The sequence below is a fragment of the Sapajus apella genome, unplaced genomic scaffold (genome assembly GCF_009761245.1).
Source record: "Sapajus apella isolate SASKATOON/1434 unplaced genomic scaffold, GSC_monkey_1.0 scaffold23, whole genome shotgun sequence".
NCBI lineage: Eukaryota > Metazoa > Chordata > Mammalia > Primates > Cebidae > Sapajus > Sapajus apella.
This window is the reverse complement of record NW_022436963.1, coordinates 16,669,396-16,692,933: the sequence shown is the minus strand read 5'-3', so window position 1 is coordinate 16,692,933 and position 23,538 is coordinate 16,669,396. Positions and strand designations below refer to the sequence as shown.

Below are 23,538 nucleotides of genomic sequence, written 5' to 3'. Positions count from 1 at the left end.
CTAGGAATACAGAAACCAAAGATGCTCTGGTTACTCACACATTCTCAACCTTAACCCTATCTTATAAAAGTCTTAGGGGGGAAAGGTTGGGAGTTTTTCTTGAACTCTACATATTTCATAACTCTATTACTTCCCTAGACTTGGAGGTAGGGGAAACAGATCTAGACATGTTTGAGAATCTCTGTGTAACTTACAGTATACCCACAATATATAAGTGTATTCTTTTGAGACAGAATTTGAAGTGTTGCATAGAGCACCACTCTCCCTATGAATCTTGGAAATGAACTAACTGGCTGTAAGAGCTTTTGTTGAAAAGTTCATTACAAGGTTTTGGGTTTTGTAATTACTGCTCCAAAGTGAAAAAGATAAAATAAAGTAAAACAGAGCTAGTGTATCCCTTTTTCATTACACAGACATCTATACCAAGTTCTACCAAAATTACTTTTTGATGTGGAAGAATGAAAAGGGAAATGGTTTGCTTTGCTTTGCTACTCATTATTCAGTTCTGGCGTGTGAATTGATAGTATAATTATTAAATATGTATTTTACTGTAAGATAACAGAACTTAGTAATTTGTCCTATAGTGAAGAATTGTTGTATATGTAAGCTTGAAGATTTTTTGAAAATGCAAGGCAGTTTTTAAAAGTGTAATACTGTCAAAACCTTCTACTTCATGATCCTGCTATTATACATGGTTTGCAGATTACATTAAATGACATAGAATATTGTGTCGGTATTTATCTGAGTTATTTCCAATGGAAATACAAGCCCTTCTAACTTAGAAGACATGACCAGTAATCTTGTTTTATTTTGGTTGCTTTGTTTAATTCCTGAAGAAGGAATGGAACAGGTTCAGTCAGCCCTGGTATTTTGCATGCTTGTGAGAGAATGGACTGTGCTGATTATTTCAGTATTCTGTTGAACATATGATACTTGTTGAGTATCCCTGATCCCAAAATTCGAGTCCATAATGCTCCAAAATTGGCCAGACACAGTGTGGCTCACACCTGTAATCCCAGAACTTTGGGATGCTGAGGCGGGAGGATCACTTGAGCCCAGTAGTTCGAGACCAGCCTGGGCAACATGGTGTGACCTTGAGTCTACAAATAATAAAATAAAAATTAGCTGGGCGTGTTGGCATGTACCTGTGGTCCCAGCTACTTGGGAGGCTGAGGCAGAAGGATCATGTGAGCCCAAGAGGTCGAGGTTGCAGAGAACTATGATTGTGCTACTACGCTCCAGCCTGGGTAACAGAGAGAGACCCTGTCTTAAAAGAAATGAACAAAACAACAACATGCTCCAAAATCCAAAACTTTTTGAGTATTGCCATGATGCTCAAAGGAAATTCTCACTGGAGCATTTTGGAGCTCGTGTTTTCGGATTAGGAATGATGAGCCAGTAAGTATATTACACAAGTATCTCCAAATCTGAAAATATGAAAAATTTGAAACCCTTTTGATTCTGACCATTTTGGATAAGGACTACTCAACCTGCACATAAATAACTAATTTTCAAAGATCAGAACATAAAACACATTCAACCCTAAAACTTCGTGGAACAATGATTTATTCATTATTTGTTGCCCTATGATTTTGAAAGCAATTTAGGCACTTATTACCATAGGGTTTTCAATGTCAATATCCTTTTTGTAATTATTCTGGGAATGTATAAAAATGCCTGTTGATACAATTTTATAAATCATAGAATACTGCAATAGTTTTTACTGAGAAAAACTCTATGTAGAGTAAAAATATTGAGTGGAATTAACATTTTGTTACCAAATCTGGTAATTTTTAATTCTTAAAATTCTTTTGTGTTAATGTTATTTCCTTTGGAACAAGAATGTATTCATATCAAATGCAGTTAGTTTAGTAATTATCTCTTTAATATTAGAATTCACATATTCTATTTCTGGTAGAAATTCTATGTATATCTGTGTGCCTGTACACACAAACAGTATAAACATATAATCAGATTATAAGTATCAGTTTGTATTTTCTGTTGCCAGTTAATGCAAAGCTGCCTTGTTATTGTGTTTATAACACAAAGCAGAAAAACATATTGTTCGCAAATATTGTGCCTGTATTTGTTTCTGTTCTCTGTTAGTGAATGACTCCTTCTGTCATTGCTGTGTCCGATTCAGTTAGCAGTCCTCAACCTTGCCTTTGAACTCCAGGCCAATATTTTAATCCACTTAATTGATAATGTCAGCTGGTTTTCTCAGAGACTTCAGACTCAGTCATATTAAAACCAAACTTATGATCTTTCCCCCCAAATCTGGTCCTCTCTAAATGTTTCCTGTCTCCATTCATGGTAAATTTATGCATACTCAAAATCCCCCCTTGATCTGTCACTTTTCTTCACACCTATTTCTAACTTGTGAACCAGCTGAATTCACTTGGCATCCTAAATATCCCTGGGATCCATTCACTATTTTTTTCGCCACATCTGCCATTTTCATCTGGGGTCATGCTCATCTCCCATACAGATTCTTTTCACTCTCCTTTTTATGTTACACTGGGAGCAGTCTTTTAAAATGTAAATATGATTATGTTATCTCTGACAACCTCCACAGGGTCTGCTTAGGAAATGCCAGGTCCATAGCTTGCTTCTCTGAGCCCTGTGTGGTCAGCCTCTCTAAATTTTCTCACACTATTTCTCTGCTTTCTGCTCTTCATCCCTACTAGTCCTCATTGAGTTCCTCCCTCATGTCAGTTAAATGTGCATATTTCTCTCTTAGGATACTCTTATATTTCACAATAGTTATCGAATACTTTCTATATGTCAGGTGCATCCTAGGTATTTCAAATGTGTCAATGATATAACAGACATTAAACTTTGCACATCCTTCAGGTTGTACTTCAGGGAATTTTTCCTTCATTTTGCCCCCAAAGATATGATTAGGTCACTCATGTAGCTTACTCTATTGAGAACTTATCATGGTTTTATTTTTCGTTTTATTTGTGTGAGCTTTGGATTTGTCCCCTGTTCTGGAAAACTAGAGATGTGTGTGTGTGTGTGTGTGCGCGCGCGTGCATGTGCGTTTGAGCTGGAGTCCCTCCTGTGTTATGCAGGCTGGAATGCAGTGGCACTATCTCGGCTCACTGGCACCACTGCCTCCCCATTCAAGTGATTCTCCTGCCTCAGCCTCTGAAGTAGCTGTGATCGCAGGCAAGTGCCACCACGCCTGACTAATATTTTTGTATTTTTAGTACAGTTGAGGTTTCACCATGTTGGCCAGGCTGGTCTGGAACTCCTGACCTCAGGTGATCCACCCACTTTGGCCTCCCAAAGGGCTGGAATTAGAGGTGTGAGCCACTGCACCTGGACCCTGATTGTGTTCATTTTGACATGTCTGTCACTTAGCACAGTGGCACATCATAGGTCTTGTTAAGTAACTACTGAAGAAGTGAACAAATGCTCCCAAAGACATTAGATAATATCCAAATGGGCATTTTCACAGATGACTTTGTGAAAATCAGATTCTCCTTTTAAGAAAAGGTGCCAATCAAAACTTACTGTTGGCAGTGGGATTATTTTTAAATCAAGAGTTTACAAGGTGTCTAGGCCCATTTTGGTTATTTAGGTCATTCATTCATTGATTGGTTCACTCATTCATTCATCAAGAAATATTTAGTACATAACATGTGCAGAAAGCTACACTGGGCACTGAGCCTATGGTGGTGGTGAAAACAGACTTCATCCCTGTGTTTGTGAAGCTTACAGGAGCCACTTGCCCTGTAGCTGGGGAAATATTATGTATGAAATGATTTTTGTGTGCTCTCCTGTGTTTTCTTCTCAGTAATGTTAAAATATTTTACTGACAGCAAGAGGAGATCAAGAATGGAAAGGATTTTGACTTGTTTTGCTCACTGAAATTTTTGAGGACATTTTAATTCTAATATTTATGAGCTGCTTGACTTAGAGTGCATGTACGTGTGTGCTTGTGTGCGTGTGTGTGTTCACAAAACCAGTAAAACACTTTTTCCCAACACTCCTTCAGGGAAGCTTTCAAGACTTGCTTCCTTGATATATTTCATCTTGACGTAATTCATCTTTCTAGCTCCTTTTTGAAAGACATCAAACTTAGCTCATTATACACTCTGCATTCTCAATTTGACCTCACCTTCCATTTTTCAAGCAGCACTGTTAGTTGTAAGTTAAATAATGCTATAATTGTGAGTATAATTGCCTTACTGATTAGAGGATTATTGAAGGATTAAAAGAACTGATATTGAAAGGTCTAACAGCTTTGTTTACTCTCAATAAGGTCTGTAATAAATGACTTCCCACTTAAGAACATTGAAACCGCAAAGGTATTTGTCATCTTTTACAACCAATCAAATCCTATTTTGACATGCTAGGAAATGAGCCATATAATTATTTTGCCAATATCAGCTCTTCCCGTTTTGTAATTTACACTGAGGTTGCAAGTTCACTAGCCAAGCCAATGAAATAAGCCACAATGCAGGTAAGGACAAAAAAGAGTGATGTGTTTGCTGCTGTTTTCCTGAGATTTCCTTTCTTGGTGCTGGTGTCTGAATTTTGCTTTCTCTCTTTTCTGCCTCATCCCTGCTATTCCTTTGGAGAAGAAGGGGTACACACCGAGGAGCTGGACAGTGAACTAGGTAAACCTTCCCTGCCTGCTGCTGCTGTATGACACGTGCATGACATGGACTGCATGGTTTTTTCCCAGTGAATTGCTTAATCCCTGTTTCTTTAGTTTGCACTCCTCCAATTATGATTTTCTTTCTAGCTTGTCCAGGAAAGGTCAGTCTTACAACCTCCATGTCTGACTGCAGGCATCACGCAGAGTTGTAATACATTATGTTTACAAAGAAAATGTCTGAGTGAACTGAGACTAGAATGAGAGTTAGCAAATTGGCGATAGGTAGTGTTGTAAATTGAGGATTGGGAAAGAACTAAAGAGATGCTCACTGTGTTCCTTGAACTTTCATGTAACCTGTCTCAGTCTTATTTCTTTATTGGTTTAGTGCGGATGGTTATTTGAGTAATACAAAAATGCCAAGCAGAACAAACAAAAATCCATGAGACTAATTTAAGGAGCATTATAGGAGCACTTGCAATAAAAGAAGGTCACTGAGGAATTGAATAGTTAAGTCTTAAGATCATGTTGTTATTACGTCACAGACCACATGTGGTTGACCTTGCCATTATAGTGAGTGGTTGTTTATATAATGATGCAGCATCTATGTGTACTGTTTTTCTTAGAGTTGTGTCAGTGTAAATCAAGTCTTCACTACTCTAGCTATTGTTCTTTAGGAATAATTTATATTAGCGATGATGCCAAATTCTTGTTTCTTTGTTGTTGGAATATATTGAATTATGTTCCCTATTAAGTTCAGTGCTTTATATTCAGTCTTGAACTATATTAAAATTAGTTTGCATTCCATCTGATACATTTGCTGATGGATAGATAGGAAAGTATAAATTTCAGCTAAATTGCAGATGAAAGCCTCGACTGATGGAAGATTCTTTAGCAACTGAAGATTGTTTAAGTAGAAGATTGTTTAACATCAATATGAGTGGAACTGTACTAATACTACTGAATCTGCCTGGCATTTTTGAGATTGCCTCAAAACCTGAAAATATAAATCTTTTTAATACATTGTTTTCATTTGGTTTTCTTTATTTTTGTTACATAATCAGTCATGGTTGGCTAGAATTATGATAGAATAGATCCAAGCTCTGTTTTTCTTAATGTTTGTAACATACCCTGTTGTAATTGATACATATGACAATGGTCGATAACTGTGATCTGTTTTTAAAGATGTTTAATAAGTTGTCTTTGTGGTTATTGTGAGAGGAACGACTTGAGGTTCACCCTGAGTAATAGAATAATTTGAAACTAATTTGATTGAAAAAAGAATTTGTCAATACAATGATATTAGATAAAATAATTGAAAGAGACAGAACTAGGTTTTCCAGACACAAAATGAATGTCTTAATCATTTGTTCAGCCAATTTCAACCACTCTTGCTACCATTGCGAGAGATCATTCTGCTGTCGGCTGGCAGCCAGTGGAGATAGCACAGCTGTGTACAGGAGCACAACCTTATTTGCTTCTCTGGAAATTTGAATTTGAAATTTTCCAGGAACGAAGTTTCTGCATTTTACCCACATGTCACTGTGATATCGTGGAACTTTCTTATGCTGTTAAAGACTCTAAACATTAGTTCCCTTGGCTTTCTCTGGGTTCAGATCAAGCTGCCTGGCTCCCCCATTTACTGGCTATGCAACCTTAGACAACCTATTCACTTTCTTTTAGCTTCCTTTTCCATATCCATAAAGAGGGGCCAAAAAAGGAGCTCCCATGGTGCTTATGAGGTGACTTAATGAGAGCATGTTTTAGTATTTGTTCCTGTGATCAGCACATGCTATTGGCTATTTGCAGTTTTGCTATTTATTACCTAATTCCCTCTTCTTGGACTTTTCAGTACTTCCTTATGATACTATTTTCCATTAACACAGCATAAGGGAGGAATGTGTTCTATACTATAGAAATGGCCCAAATGTGTTCTTGTAGGTAGGGTAGGGATAAAGCCTTGATTTTTGTCTGCACATATTCACTTTGTAAAGAGTAGCACACATGCACACACACTGTTTTCTATTGCATTCACTCCAGATTCTGTTGACAAGCTCACTGCTCATTTTCTTAATAAGAGGGTCCTAATTTCAAACAATAGCAACTGTCAGGTTTTCAGCGAACAATGAAGTTCCAGATGTGATAAGGAAACCCTCTTTGTAATCTGCCTCTGGGAGGCGTGGGCAGTTGGCTTTGGTGTTGGACACAGATCATTTGATTATAGAGTTGTCATTTCTGAACTCTGTTGTTTGAACTGGGTCAGTTGATCCATTATGTACTTTGGTTCGCAGAATTTATCACGTCCTCTTCAGACATCTCCCCAGAATTAAAAAGCACCTGCAGAACCTGCTTTTGGAATTATAGGGTATTCGTGTGGTGAAACCAACTACAGGAGATAGAGCCAAGAAAATAAACGCTTCTCCCAACCAAAACTAAGTCACAGTTTTGAAATGTATCTCTGATTTTGAACATGATTTTCAATCTATACACAGACAAATCTCTTTTGAAAAGAACTTAGAAACTTTAAGTGCTCAGTATTTGCTCTGTGGAAACAAAATAGTGCAGCATGAGGTTTTCAGAGGCAGGAGTAGCAAGTACACAGGCCACAGATATCTGTCTTACGCCTTTTGTGCTTTCCTGGAACAGCTGCCATTTCTTGGGCACTTTCTATGTGCCAGGAACCATGCTAAGTGTTTAGAAGTATCCTCATTTAATCCACCATTGACTTTTGAGGCAAACCCATAAGAAAGATGTGGTTCAGAGATAGTAAGTGAGTAGCCCAAGGCCACAGAGAGTAGTAGAGATAAATGAAAGAACTAAGGGTCAGTCTTAAATCTGGGCAATGCCAAAAGGGTCTCAGCCACCTCAAATCAATGTGGTAGGTTGTGCAGTCTAATTTGCTCTGACTGTCAGTAGTCATAGGAGATGGCTTTTTTTAAGTCTTTAGAGTATTTGCTTAAAAAATTATAATGTCATTATTTTCTGGAATTAAATATTTTATGCCTTCTTCAGTTTTTTAGAACGAAATGGCAACTTCTGGGACAAACATCTTCCTATTTAAAATGAATGACCCATTTCTATTTTAAGCATTAGGAAACTAATTTCTATGATTAAGTTAATCACCACCTTGGAAGTAAGAAACTGTCTTTTCAATTTCTGAAGTTTGCTCATCTGTTCCAAAAGATGTGTTTAAACTGACAAATGTCCAGAGATGCCAGTTGACTGGCCCCATTTTTTCAACTCTAGATTATTAAGTTGTTGACTAGGAACCAGGAAAGAAGTCACAGGTACCTTCTTTTCTAGTACTCTCCTCAGACCTCCATCAAAGCACATACCAGGAGGCTGAATTTTCTGCTTAGATGATGTGTTTGCATTTATCTTTGTGTCCCTGGTGCCTGCACACCCTGAGGCAAACAGTAGGCATTCAACAAATGTTTGTCAAATTAATAATTGAGTAACTTGAATGCTTAATATTTCCCGTTTTATCTAAAGATAATCAGGCCACATATTTCAGGTTGCAGAGTTTGAAAAGAGATGTTATTTCTGTAAAACTGAATGTGATCCCCTCACATCCACCCACCATTCTGCCCTATACAAAATGTATGACTGTGCAACACTTTGCATTTTTTTAATCTTTGAGTTCTCAACTCTTTGGAAATATTTTCCTGGTTCATTTTCATTTAAATGGTAATTTCCAGCTTTGTAAGGGGAAAGCATTTCCCAGGCATTTAATTTGCATCGGTCCACAAGACTCGGTTTATAAAAATGCCAAGTTATAGCAACATCTGCAAATTAGACCTGTCTTGCATTTTAGCAGCTTATGTCTCTTACAAGTCAAAGACTTCTTTAAAACCTGCTAAATGTTTTTTTCTTTTTAATTTAGAAGAAAGAGGGGGAAACCTGTCTCTTTGTTTGCAAACAAGTAACGTGGAGCAAAAACCATGAAATTAATGTCTCTTGATGTACAGCCAAATCTGAACACAACATAAACTTTGAGTAATTAGTCTGTATGTGTTTATGTGCATGTGCGTGCCTCCACCTCAGTCTGGAACTGTGTGTGGCATATGTAAGCCTTCTGCCCTGATGACATGATCATTATTTAAATTAGAGATCACATGATTCCTTCAATTAAACAAAAATCTATTTCAAATATTTCAAGTTTGTAGTATTCTATCCAAGTTGGTCTTAATAGCACTTCTAGGACTAATTATTCACTTTAGAGTGTGGTATTACATAAGTTTGCCTTGACTACATATATCAGGTTAGTTTTAAAATTAAGTTGGATAATTGTTGCTCTGCCTGAAAGGATTGTTTAATGACAAAAAACCCCCCACAGTCTAGTTGCTTCTTGCACCAAGTAAAATAACATGGTGCAGTGGGCCTTTCCACATCAGATTCTTGTTCAATCAGAACTATTACCTCTTAATAGAGTTTTGGCCTTTGATATGAAACCTTAGGAAGTTCTGTAGAGCATCATTGAATTTTCAGAAAGGCACATACATCTCCCAGTGCCACTTTACCACCACATTTAAAGGAAAAAAATTGTCTACCTTAGATAGTGAGCTCTCAGCCATCAGGAGCTCTGTTACTGCTTTCATAGGTAAGTGCTGGGAAAGATGGGCCAGCTCAAAGATAGCAATTGAGTGATAGATGTGTGCAGTTCAAAAATGCAACTCCATTTTTGTTAGGAACAAGAAGAAAATAAGATGCGGATTTTATTTTATTTCAAGGAGAGCAAAGCAGCACTGTTGTATTGGAAATGAAAAGAAACATTAATTTTCATCCAGTTTTGCTTGTGTAATAAGATGACCTAGAAACAAAATGAGAAAACCGTAAACATTTACTATAGGAGCTAGGCATTCAAAGCAAGTTTAACCTATATTTTCATTAAAATCTAATTTAATCTTGATTTAGAATAAAGGCATCTGGGACTGCATTTTATTAAGTTTTATTGTCTTGCATAAAATACCAATAGATAAAAAATTGCTCTTCATATAGAAAAATACACTGATAAAATAATATACTTTTTCTGTTGTTAGGATATACAGTTTTAATTGGATTTAAGGCATTCTTATGAGTCTTTCTCTTTTTGCCTAACTCAATTGTTGAAGATACTCAGGCTCTTCAAGAATATGCTCTTCTAGCTCTAAATGTTCTTCTGTTTTTCAGAACTGCCTGCTGGTTGGGAAAAGATCGAAGACCCTGTCTATGGTATCTACTATGTAGAGTAAGTGCCCATTCACAATCCACACGTTAGTTTATACCTCTCTATAATTATGTACATTTGTGTTAAGAACAGCTTACCGTTATTATAAGGTACAAACCAAATAACAATACTAATTTTATGATGAAAATATGTATGCATATTTTAATGAATAGGAAAATATTCAGTAAATCTGAAAATAGCAAATCATATTATTAAATTAACATGGGCAGGATTCATGGCTTTTGTTTACCACTGCATCACAAAGGCCCAACATGGTCCTGGCATATGGCAGGTACTTAATGAGTATTAGTTGAATGAATGAATGAGAAAAACAAGGATTCAGTAGACCATATGAAGAGGGATTATTTGTCTTCACAAGCAGTATCTGATTTGTCTACTTTTTGCTCTGCCCAGATCTGAACTCCTTAGCAGTTACTTCTTTATTCATTCATACATTCTAAAAGGTTCAGGCAAATCTTAATAATTTATGAAATGTTGCCAGGATTGAGGAGGAAATGGAAAACTAGCCTAAGCTGCAGACTATGTGTGTTTATTTCTCTCTTGCCTGAGGCTCTTGTTTCCCGTTTTTAAAAGTCTAAAAACCTCGTGACTTTTTTATTGTGTGCCTTATTCTAGCATTGGGCTCCCACTTTTTCCTTTGATCGGAACTATTGATTAATAGGATGATACTAAAAGAAACCTAGAGGTTAGGACATTGGAAAAAATAAAGCTTTATATTATATAGTTTCCTCTTAGAAAGATGAGATGTAACTAATAAAAGTTCCTTCGAAAGAAGCAAATGCCATATAAATGTAGAAATATAATCCTACCAGCCACACTGAAGATGTAACTGTTATATTTTCCTTATTCTGCTGGTAATGAAAAGTCATTTGTATAATACTCCAGTGATGTGAACATAAGATGCAAAGAGTACCAGGCCACAAAATAAATGTCCAGCATCTTATTGTAAAAATCATGGGTTCAATATAGCAAGTATCCTTGGCCAATACTAACTTTTATCTCCACTTTGCCTAAAAAGAGGGATTGGCAATAAGGGGCATCAGAGAGGCAAAGTTGGCTGTTTCTCTGACCCTCTGATAATTAATTTCTTTTGTGTGTCCCAAAAATCATCTTTCTCACAGATGTACTATGGGGTTTTTGCTATTTGAAGCTCATTTTGAATTGTCCCCCTCAACTATTTTATGCATTAGGAGAGAGCAGAAACAGATGACAAAAGCTTTGGTGGGTGAAGACACTAGTTTGAGGGGCAAGTTGTTATCTTACCATACAGTTCTCTGTGTGTCTTTTCAGATTCATGTGCCTGTTAATGGTAGACTATTTCTTAGAATGAAATTGCTACAAGAATTAGGAAATAAACATGTAGGCCTTTAATAAAAATTAAGAGCAATCAATCTATCCATTCTGTTTGGTAAGCCTGCTTAAAAAAGTAAGGCCTTGCTTTTTATAAAACTTGGAGTACTAAATAATCACAGTAGTATGCTCCCAAACGTCTAATAAACTGTTATTTTGAGTTAAGTAAAATAAGGCTGGGCGTGGTGGCTCACTCCTATAATCCCAGCATTTTGGGAGGCCAAGGCAGGTGGATCACTTGAGGTCAGGAGTTTGAGACCAACCTGGCCTGCATGGTGAAACCCTGTCTCTACTGAAAATAAATAAATTAGCCAGGTATGGTCGCACATGCCTGTAATCCCAGCTACTCGGGAGGCTGAGGCAGGAGAATCGTTTGAACCCAGGAGATGGAAGTTGCAGTGAGCCAAGATGGTGCCTTTGCACTCCAGCCTGGGTGATAGAGAGAGACTGTGTCTCAAAAAACAAAGAAATAAAGAAAGATATATGTATATGCTTGTATTATGTTTGTGTTGTGTGTGTATACACACATGTACATATGTATACATATGTATACACACATACATGTATACATACATACATGTACATACACTAAATAAGGCCATAGCAAAAAACAAATTTGTATATGTATGCATATGTACAGGTGTGTGTATGTGTGTGTATTTTTCAATTTGTCATACACGGCCTAATTATTTTTGTAGACATCTAAGTGTTTGGATCTTTGTCATTTTGAACACATCACATCTACTTAGGTTAACTCTATTTGGAGTCTCTCTGCCTAAGGCTTGTACTTTTATTTGTGCCTCCATGTTTAGTGATCAAAATAGTTAACAGATGTGAGTAGAGTTCTTTGTTTAACTTCATTGTTTGGATGACTGTTTATGCTTCTGTGAACCCTACTTTAGACAGCTACACAGCAGTTCTGGCATTGTATGTTACAGAGAATGTCACATAGCCACTTTAATCTTATTTCTCAATAATTCCTTAATCTAATTCTTGTTGAATTAAAGCAGCTTCCCCTGTCAGGTGGTATCTTGGACATTTGAAGGGGTCAGTGGTTAAAATTCTGGGATCTGAAAGCAAACAACCCTGAGCTTGCATGCCTGTTTACTGCCTACTAGCTATATTATGCTTGGTGAATCATTTAACTGCCCAGAAACTTACTTTCCTTATTTATAAGATATGAATAAAAATAGGACTTACCTCCTGGCATTTACTGAGGAGTTTTAAATAAAATGCATGTAAAACTTGTGGCCCAGTGCTTAGTGCATATAAGCAGTCAGTAATGGAAACCTCTCATTTTTATTTCCTCTTTCTAACTGGGCATTTTAACACATGAGGGTTAGCATTTCAGACCACCTGCTCTGCTTAGTTTGAATCCAGGGACTTGGTCAAATTGGCATTTTGCTGGTGGGATGAAGTGTTTCCAAGCTGAATACTATTTGCTGTCTTCCCCAGCCACATCAACAGGAAGACACAGTATGAAAATCCAGTTCTAGAAGCCAAGCGGAAGAAGCAGCTTGAGCAGCAGCAGCAGCAGCAGCAGCAGCAGCAGCAACAACAGCAGCAACAGCAGCAACAGCAGCAGCAGCAGCAGCCCCAGCAGACGGAAGGTTGGCCTCTTCCCTCTAGGCTTTTTCTTGAGCAGGAGAGCATGGGGCGAAACCTGAGCACTGACACCCCCATGTGGTCAAAACTGGCCTCAATGATTGGGTCGTCTCTTGCCACATTGAGGAGTTGATGTCCTGAGTGTAGGGAGAGAACCCCATCTCTGTATTCCTCTGGACAGCTAAAGTGGAGATTCTAATTCAGAGGCATCCAGATCTCCACTTTAATTTAGAAAGGAGCATGGTTAGATCAGAAAACTTTCTGAGGGGGAAGGAAATCTCTTGCCCCCGCAGTGTTTGCATTGCAACTGGTATCTAAATCCAAACCACTTTTAGCATTTTTACTTTAAGTGGAGTTACTGGGCATGAAACTAACTTTTAATTTTAGGAACATTACATGTAAAGAACCATATAAAGCTGGTAGTTTTGGGTGCCTTTTAAAAATTACAGACTAATTCATGCTCACTGTAAAAATATGGGCAGTTCAGAAGTATAGAACATTAAATTTTCCCCTGCTTGCCACCTTCCCATTATCGGAGATAAGCCCTGTGCAGAAATTTTCTAGGGATATACATGTATGCATATCTTAACAAAAATTTGATTATAATTTATACGTATATAGTATGTCTTTGAGACCTGTTTTCTCACTTTTTATTTCTTGCGCATATTTCAAAGTTAGCTAATATAGATTTATCTTATACTTTATGCTGGTGATATAATATTCCATTTTATGAATGCCCCTACTTTAGCCACTCATTGATTACTAGATACTCTGACTTTTCCCAGTTTTTCATTGTGATCTTTTAAAATAATAGGCTTAATACTCCTTAATATTAATATGTGAATATCAAATAGAATATGAAGTGTAATGCTTCTGTTACTATAATATTGAATATAATAAATATAAACCTTACACTACTGGTTGGCAAACTTTTTCTGTTAATGGCCAGTTAATAAATATTTTAGGCTTTTTGATTCATATAGTCAATCTCTGTTAGAAGTACTCACCTCTGCCATTGTAGTATGCAAACAACTGTAGATAATATGTCAATGAATAGGTGCAGCTGTGTTCCAATAAAACTTTATTTATGGGCACTGTAATTTGAACTTCATATAATTTTCTTATGTCACAAAGTATTCTCCTTTTTATTACTTTTCAACCATTTGAAAATGTAAGTTATTCTTGGCTCACAGGCTGTATTCAAACAGGAACTGGCCCCAGTTTGGCTCATGGGCCATAGTTTGCCAACCACTGCCCTGGACTATACAATTTAGGTAGAGTAGGCATGTATGTCTGTGTATATTCACCCATTGAAATGTTCTCTACCTTAGTCTCTTTTCTAGCTAAAAGGAAATTTTTTCTCATTTACATTTAGTGGGTACAAGTGCAGCTTTTCACACACTGGTATATTAAGTGGTGGTGGTCTAGTCTTTTAGTTTAACCATTACCCAAATAGCATACATGTACTCATTAAGTAACTTATCATCCTTCAGCCCCCTCCAACCCTTCCAAGTCTCCATGGTCTGTTTCCACACTTCATGTCCATGAGTACACATTATTTAGCTCCCACTCGGAAGTGAGAACATGTGGTATTGGGCTTTCGGTTTCTGAGTTGTTTCACTTAAGATAATGGCCCCTAGTTACATTCATGTTGCTGCAAAAGACATAATTTTATTGTCTTTTTTATGGCTGAGTGGTATTCCATGGCATACACAGCACATTTTCTTTATCCAGTCATCTGCTGATGGACATTTAGGTTGATTCTGTATCTTTGCTATTGTGAATAGTGCTGCAGGAAACATACAAATGTAGATACCATTTTGGTAGAATGATTTCTCTTTCTTCAGGTAGATACCCAGCAGTGGGATTGTTGGATTGAATGGTAGTTCTGTAGAGGTTGCAGCATACATTCTCAGCAACAATGTATAAGCTTTCCCTTTTTTCCACATCCTTATCAACATCTGTTGTTTTTTTGTCTAAAAATAATTTTTTAAATGTGTCTTTCTTGAGCTGATAAAATTTGGTAGTGTTAGAAAGTACAGTTTGCACAGTTTGCAAATGAGAATGTGCAACTGAATATGATCTCTGAGCTCGAAGTGATTCTGGGGTGCATCTCAAGGGTCACTCACTATGAATTATGTCTGGTCTTCAAGGTGCATAAGACTAGAATTAGGGTCCAGGAGTATTCGTAATGGGTCTCATTTGGATTTCAGAGATGACCGAAGAGAGTACCCTTAGCAAACTGCTGACATCTACCTTCCTCTTCCTCCCTACCTAAGACAAGCTGGCCTCAGCAGCCCAGCTCATATCTCAATCACATTGAAGAAATTTCTCCCTTATACAGCTGCCATTAGTTGACTGTACATCTTTCCTGACATTTTAAAACTGACCTCACTTTGGACTTTACAGCCAGAGAGAACTGGAGTTTTCATTCATTATATCATAACATTTCTTTCCCCAAATGTCTTAGATAAGAAAAAAAGATCTTCATAGAGCGAGATCGGATAACAACTTCTTAAGCTATCTGCCCTTGGTTTTATTGCTTTGGATATTACTAATAATAAGGTGAATCATAAGTAAGTAAACAAGGCATTTGAAGGAAAAATAGGAAACTTTCTTTTCTTTCTGATAGAATGGACAGAAGATCACTCAGCCCTTGTGCCTCCTGTTATTCCAAACCACCCCACAAGCAATCCAGAACCAGCCAGAGAAGCTCCACTTCAGGGTAAAGTACTTGTTTTTCTAATTGCGTTATGGTTTTAGCTGAAAATCCGATTTTTTAAAGGTATTTTAAAAAGTGGAGTCTTGTAACTCTCAAGTCATTCCTTCAATAGTGAAAACCATAAATAATGAAAGCAGTGATAAAAGTATTGTTAATTAGACTTGTCAAGAAAAATTAGAAATCTTCCTGAGAAATTTTTTTCAACTATTTGTAATAATTTAAAAATAAAGACGATTTGTTACATGATCATTCAAACCAAGGTTTCTCAACCTCAGCACCATTGCCATTTTGGGGTATTTAATTCTTTGTTGTGTGGGGCTGTCCTGGGCACTGTGAGATGTCCCCTGGCCACTAGATGCCAGTAGCACACAGCACACCTCTGACAGACATTGTGACAAGAAAACCGTCCCCAGACATTGCCAGATGTCTCTGGGGAACAAACCCATCCAGGAGATAGGAATCACTGATTTAGACACCACAGATATTTAACAGTATGTTAAAAAAGATAAATCCGAAACTCGACATTAGATATTCCAAGATCCTAGCCAACATACTAGGTTTTGACTGAGACTTTGCTATAAATGTAAATGGTTTGATACTGTGTTTTCAGTTCTCATTCCCTATCCTTGCTGTAGTTTGGGTATTTATGCATGTTTACAATATTTCAATGGGTCTTGTTTATTTACATTCACACATAGGATGAGGCCCTTATAGAGAATTATTCTTGAGAATTGGAAGCTCCAGAACCTTGCAACTTTCAGGCCTCATTACTCTTAAATTATACAAAATAGTTGTGTTTAGTTTTCTTTTTCTTTTAAATGAGCATCATGTTTGACAGAGTTGGAGAATGTTTTTGGTACAGAAACACTAAAAATACTCCAAAATGTGTTTTCCTTTCTACATTTTTAGAGATTTAATTGTGTAAGATATAAAAAGATAAGTTGAGCAATTCATTTCTCTAATTTTAATTCATTATAAGTTTTATAAGAAAGAAATTTTTTCTCTGCTAGGTGACATTTCATGAGATTAGAATGAATATCAATTTATGTAAAACAATTTCTTCTGGCATGAATATACTTTTTAATGGTGATAATGGCTTTAATAAAGATTGGACATAGTAGATAATAATATGTTGATTAATATCAACTTGAATGTGGATTCCTCAGTTTTGTTTGTTTGTTTGTAAATATAAAATTCCTTCTGCAGGTTCATGCCTTCTTACCTTCCCCTCTGTCACAGTAAGTTAGCTTCCTTTCAGTTCTTTTAACCAGCAAAACTGTGGACTGCTTATGAGTCTTTGCGGAGGCTGTTCTTTCTGTTTGCAGTTGTCTTTTCCTCCTCCTTCTTACTGTGCTAACTCCTGTTCACCTCAAGTCTTTGCTAGATTCCCCTACTATGTTTTCTCTTAACCATTCTGTACTTCGCATTTATGAAATTTAACCATTATAACTAGTGTTCATTTGTGTGCTATAATTTAACAAGAGTTTTCTCGTTAGACTTTAAATCCCATGGAGGCAAGAGACTGTGATTCTCTGCTTTCTGTTTTTTTCATTGTGAGATGATCCCGAACAAGGCATAATCCCTTGATATCTATTTTCTGATGAAATTATTATTGAGTGAAAAAGTCTCCATCCATCTATCCATCCATTCGTCTACATATACGTATAGAATAGCCAACCAGACTTCCTTAAATAATTATCTTAGAAATTAAATAAATTAAAGCTCAGGTTCTGGGTGCCAAATTCTTCATGTACCAACTAAGAACCTGGATGGTATTTATCTGTAGTAGACTCAAATTCTTACTTTTCTTTCACCCAGACTTCCTTTTTTTTTTTCTCTTCTTCCTTATTTCCTTATATATCTTCCTTATTCCTCTTAGTCATCTAATGATTGACCAAGACATCCACTAATGTCTTGGTTCAGGCAGCTTTGACAAGTTGCCATAGACTAGGTGGCTTAAACAGCAAACATTTATTCATCAGTTCTGGAGACTGGAAAGTCAAAGATCACAGTGCTAGCAGATCCAGTGTCCAATGAGAGTCCACTTCCTGGTTCACAGATGGCCATTTTCTCACATAGTGCAGAGCAGAGTGAGAAGGGACTAGCTCTCTTTCTCTCCTTATAAGAATAAGCCCATCACGTGGGCACCACTCTCATGATCTAATCACCTCCCAAAGACCCCACTTTCAAATACCATTCAGTAGTGTCTGGGAAGGTTCAGGCTTGCTGAACTCTCCTTGGGATTGACTCATTTATTCTTAGCACTCTTCTACTGTGTAGTCTCTCTGTTGAGCCACACCTTTCAAGCACCTTTATAATCTTTGGAACATAACTAATACCAAAGAAACCAGTTAAAATCCGTACCGTTTGGCTCTAAGCTGTGATTTCGGTAAACATAAGTTAGACTTTAGCCACATTGGTTATAACCCTGGGATACCTTCCTGGTTAAGTGTCTTGATTAACCATCTAGTGTCTAATGTCTTGTATCTTGGGCAATATCTAGTGTCGATAGACTGTCAGTAAGAAGACATATAGCTAATCTGGTTAGATTGTTTGGTATTAATTTTGCTAAATTGATAGGTCAACTAAATTCTCCCCTGATCAAGAATGTACTTCTAATTCCAGCAAGTGATAATTTGAAGATATGTTCTTGTGAAAACTCCCCAGCATCAAGCTTGTGCTTAGAGAGAGATTTTTGCAGCTACCCCTCGATCACACTCACTCTGTCACCATTGCTAACAAAACAGTAACTCATTTATTGAGCTCCTATTATGTGCCAGGTACCTTCCTAGGCACTTTACCTCCATTATCTATCATGGTTGTTCCTCACAACTATCATATGAAATAGGTATCATCATTACCTCCATTTGTACTTGTGATACTCAGGCAGAGAGGTTTAGTACCTTGCCCAAGGCCATATAGCCACTAAGTAGCAGACTACAGATTTGAACACTAATTTTCATGAGGAATAGTTTAACTTCTGGTTGAAACATTTTTGGTTGAAAGGTTAGACTGTGCCTCATTTGTGTAGTCTAAGTCTATGCTGTTCAGTATGGAAGCCACTGGTTTCACATTGCCATTTCAATTTAATTACAGTTAAAAAAATCAAAAACTTCAGCTTCTCAGTCTCACTAGCCACATTTCAAGGGTTCAGTGGCTACATGTGACTAGTAGCGGCCATATTGGACGGTGCAGATACAGAGCATTTTCATCATCATAGAAAGTGCCGTTAGACAGTACTGGTCTAGGATATTTAAACACTAGCATCAGGAAATGACACTTCTTTCCCCTCCCCTGAGCCCAGCGGGGAAACAAACACCTAAGGTGTTTTGGGCCAAGACCCAGAACATCCTGATCAGTGAGTCTAGGGAAGGAACTGGAAATGAGTACATTTTAAAAAGCTACACAGGTGATTTTCCCATACAACCAAGTCTTACCACTGGTGACTAGTAAACAGAGGTTAGGATCTTAGAAGATCACATGCACCACAGGGCTGAAGCTGAGAGCTCCAAATTCCACTGCCTAGGGGGTGAAAAGCATTTCTTTCCAAAAGCTACATTAACTAATGATCCACCCAGACGTAAAGAGTAATAAAATGTGCATAAATGTGAAAACTTCTGATCTTCCCTCCCTTGTTAAACATTGAAAAAGGAAGTCAGTTGTATAATTTCAAAGCTCTGCTCATGTCTTTATTAAGTTAACATTCTCAGCACAAAATATGCTAATGTATTTTTTTAAATTACATAAACTGCCAGGCACATTTTCACATTTTCTAAGTTAGCCTATAATAAGAGTGAAAAGCTCTAACACCCAAATACCGCTTTTCAGCCTTCCCAAAAACATGTTAAATTTCATTTCTATGTACTTTTATTTGTTCATTCATTCACTCCCTCAACAAAAATTTTTGGAGTGCATAAAATATACCAGACCATATTTTAGATACTGGATATACATAGAAAAATTCTCATGGAACTAACATTCTAGTGGTTTTATGTACCTGCATAGGCAGTGCCCTTCATGCATAGGAGTGGGGGACAGTAGGAAAAAAAAATAGGTAAGACGTATACCCTTTTGGAAGGTGGTAAATGCTAAGGACAAAAATAAAGCGGGAAAAAGGGATTGGGAATGTTGGAGGTACTGCAATTTTTAGTAAGGTGGTTAGGGAAGGTCTTGCTGGAAAGGTAATGGCTGTCGATGATGTCTCTGCATAACTAAAATGTGTTTCCTTTCAAAGTCCTGGAATGCCCTAGCAGCCCCTACTGTAAGAGTGTAGGCCACTTACCCACCTCCCACTAAAGTAAATTTGGGGGTTATCTTACCGATTTCCACCTGATAATTGTCTTGGCAGTGGTCTCCCCAAAGCTCTTGGTGGAAGTGACACCACCCTCCCAGTGCCTTGGCAGATGACTTTGCATGGCAAATCCTTCTAAGTCTTGTCTTTCTTTCACCACTGTGACAGGGCTGTAGTTTGTCAAGCTTCCAACAAGCCTTGGGACTGCGCTAAAGAGCAGGTTAGCGAAAGGACCTCTGATTGCAGGCAATTTAAAAGAGCCTTTTTTGCAAGAGCCAGAAACTTTAAAAATATGCAATTAAAAATTGTATGCATGCCCAGATACCTTTTAAGGCCTTTTAGATATAACTAACCAAAAATAACTTTTCTTCCTAGGTCCCAGGCTCCTAGTGCAGGGATATAGGAGACTAATGTCTCCCTCTTTCTCTCTCTCTCTTTTTGTTTTGGATAACATTTTTGATAGAAAAGAAACAGGGCAGGTGGAGAAGCTGTGTGTGGCAAGGACAGGGTATAAGAAGTAAGTAAAGTTAGGAGAGATGAAAGAATCTGCTCATGAAATTTGGTTTAGGTCTACTACTTGGGATAATCAGAGAAGTTTCAGTAAGTTTCTCAGTTACAGATATGTGCCTAGTAAATCCCAAAAGAAAACATTTTGGTTTATGTTCAAAATGTTATTAGTGAATGTATCAAGAAAACTCAATAAAACCTTAGGTTTCATGTTTGGAAATTATTTAGCTGTATCTCTATCTGTTAATTTAATTTATTTTGTTTATTTACTTTTTGAGATAGAGTTTTGCTCTTGTTGCCCAGGCTGGAATACAATGCCGAGACTTGGCTCACTGCAACCTCCACCTCCTGGGTTCAAGTGATTCTCTTGCCTCGGCCTCCCAAGTAGTTGGGATTACAGGCACCCACCACCTCACCTAGCTATTTTTTTTTTTTTTTTAAGTAGATATGGGGTTTTACCATGTTGCCCAGTTCGGTCTCAAATTCCTGACCTCAGGTGGTCCATCTGCCTTGACCACCCAAAGTGCTATGATTACAGGCATGAGCCACCATGCCCAGCCTAATATATGTTAAATAAGACAGCTGAATTTGGAGCTATATGGCTACTGTTAGTAACTACTTTAGGATTTTGGGGTTGTTTGTTTTGTTTGGTTTGGTTTGGTTGTTTTTTGGTTTGTGTTTTTCGTTTCTTTCCTTCTTTTTCTTCCTTTCCTTCTTTTTCTTCCTTCCTTCCTTCCCTTCCTTCCCTTCCTTCCCTTTCTTTCCTTTCTTTCTTTGAGTCTTTTTCTGTCGCCCAGGCTGGAGTGTAATGGTGCCATCTTGGCTCACTTCAACCTCCACCTCTTGGGTTCAAGCAATTCTTCTGCCTCAGCCTCCTGAGTAGCTGGGATTACAGTCACCCGCCACCATGCCCAGCTAAGTTTTGTATTTTTAGTAGAGACAAGATTTCACCATGTTGGCCAGGCTGGTCTTGAATTCCTGATTTTGTGATCTGCCCACCTCGGCCTCCCACAGTGCTGGGATTACATGAGCCAGTTTGTGTTTTTTAAACAAATATCCAAAGCTTGTTATAAACACTAAATCTTAGCCGTGGACATGTGTTGGCTGTTTTACAAATTTAATAACAGGTGCAAATTAATAGGAAAAAATCAATTGAATTTAGAATTCAATTCAAAGTGATGACCCTTAATTTTGAAAATAGTCATTCTACATTTTTGTCGAATTATTATTTGTGTCCATACTATGTTTTCTAGTATTATCTGTGCATTTTCAGCCTGGATATTCTGTTTGATTAAAACTAAAGGTTTTACTGCTCAGTTGGTTTTTCAAGTAGAAGCCAGGCCCAAAGCAGCACATTGGAAGCCATATTGCAAAATACAAAATAAAACAGAACAAAAGACATAAAACAGACCAATTCCATTTTCTGTGAAGGAGCTTATGACAGCTAAATTCCTGTCAAACTGCATGAATGGAAACCAAGAAGTGTGTCACCTGACAGGGTCTAATGTCATCCCTCGCTTGTATTTTCTTTTAGACCCTGTAGTTGACATACCTCTCTCCTTCAACAGTGGGGTCTAGGAACATCCTTATTCCTGAAATTAAGAGAGAACTTTCTTAAGATGCTATGTGCCCAAAGGCTCTAGGGCATAAGCTTGAAGAATGATATATATGTTGTCTCAAATCTTGTTTAATTCTCCTTTTCACCGATGGTGACATTCCTTATGCTTTTCTTACTTTAACGCAGGCAAACCCTTTTTTACACGAAACCCTTCTGAGTTGAAAGGCAAGTTCATTCACACGAAGCTGCGGAAAAGCAGTCGTGGCTTTGGCTTCACGGTGGTTGGAGGGGATGAACCTGACGAGTTTCTCCAGATCAAGAGCTTGGTCCTAGATGGTCCTGCTGCATTGGATGGCAAGATGGAAACAGGTAGCGTCCACATGGCCTTAGTGTGTTCTGTGTGGTAAGACTCCAACCCAGAACATAAACATGTACAATCATGATGTTTGGTTTGAGCAAGACCAAACAGTGTCATGATTGCACATGCTTATACCTTAGAACACCTTGAGAATGAGCCAGATCTCCACATTATATAAATCCATCCCTTGGGACAGATTAAAACCTGTGAAATTATTTTAACTTTGGGAAACTGTCTGAGTACAAAAACAGTAATTTATTAAAACTGTAGATCCCCATTTGAATAAATGAATTCTAAGCTTGGATTTCTGCAGTGAGTTTTTTTTTTTTTTTTTTTTTTGAGAAAGCTCCAGTGTTTCTCTCAGTGATTATTTTATTCTTATTAGCGGGGAAGACACTAGGTGCTGAAAAAATAGAAGCAGTCTGTGCCCTATAGTATCACACCCACGTGCAGTTTCAGTTCAGCTTTATATTAGTGGAATATGTTATAATACTGATGACAATTTTCTGGGTGCTTTTTTTAACCTCCACACTCTTCTCTTCTACAGGGGATGTGATTGTCAGTGTGAATGACACCTGTGTTTTGGGACACACACATGCTCAAGTTGTGAAGATCTTCCAGTCTATCCCCATTGGTGCCAGCGTGGACCTTGAGCTCTGCCGAGGTTATCCATTGCCTTTTGATCCAGATGACCCCAATACAAGTTTAGTGACCTCGGTAGCCATTTTGGATAAAGAGCCAATTATTGTGAATGGGCAAGAGACCTATGATTCACCAGCTAGCCACAGTAGCAAAACAGGCAAAGTCAATGGCATGAAGGATGCCAGGCCAAGCAGCCCAGCGGACGTGGCTTCAAGTAGTTCTCATGGTTATCCTAATGACACTGTTTCTTTGGCTTCCTCCATAGCCACTCAGCCAGAACTCATAACTGTTCATATCGTCAAAGGGCCAATGGGCTTTGGTTTTACTATTGCAGACAGTCCTGGTGGGGGTGGCCAAAGAGTGAAACAGATTGTTGACAGCCCAAGGTGCCGAGGCCTGAAAGAAGGGGATCTCATAGTGGAAGTTAATAAGAAGAACGTGCAGGCTCTAACTCACAACCAAGTGGTGGATATGCTGGTTGAGTGTCCTAAGGGGAGTGAGGTCACATTGTTGGTGCAACGAGGAGGTAAGTAGGTTTGTTTTGTTCTTTGAATTTTTTTTTTTTTTTAATTACAGATTCGTTGCTTAGCTCACTCATCTTCAGATTACCACAGGGACTTTTTAAATGTGTATTCCTTTAAGTTCATTTTTATTTAAATGTTTCAAAATACC

At 37.7% G+C, this 23,538-nt stretch overlaps 1 protein-coding gene across 28 annotated transcripts in view; it reads left to right on the top strand.

Moving 5' to 3' along the window:
* MAGI1 (membrane associated guanylate kinase, WW and PDZ domain containing 1) overlaps positions 1-23,538 on the top strand; it is a 677,285-nt gene that overhangs the window by 577,266 nt on the left and 76,481 nt on the right. For 12 of the 28 annotated variants that reach the window (XM_032289622.1, XM_032289621.1, XM_032289619.1 and 9 more), the window contains 6 exons: positions 4,593-4,628; positions 9,776-9,833; positions 12,639-12,793; positions 15,421-15,513; positions 22,053-22,235; positions 22,772-23,392. In XM_032289622.1, the coding sequence (XP_032145513.1) occupies positions 4,593-4,628; positions 9,776-9,833; positions 12,639-12,793; positions 15,421-15,513; positions 22,053-22,235; positions 22,772-23,392 (1,146 nt within the window). Of the gene's footprint in view, positions 1-4,589; positions 4,629-9,775; positions 9,834-12,638; positions 12,794-15,420; positions 15,514-22,052; positions 22,236-22,771; positions 23,393-23,538 lie in introns of all 28 variants that reach the window. The other 16 variants (XM_032289616.1, XM_032289615.1, XM_032289610.1 and 13 more) reach the window with 2 other exon arrangements.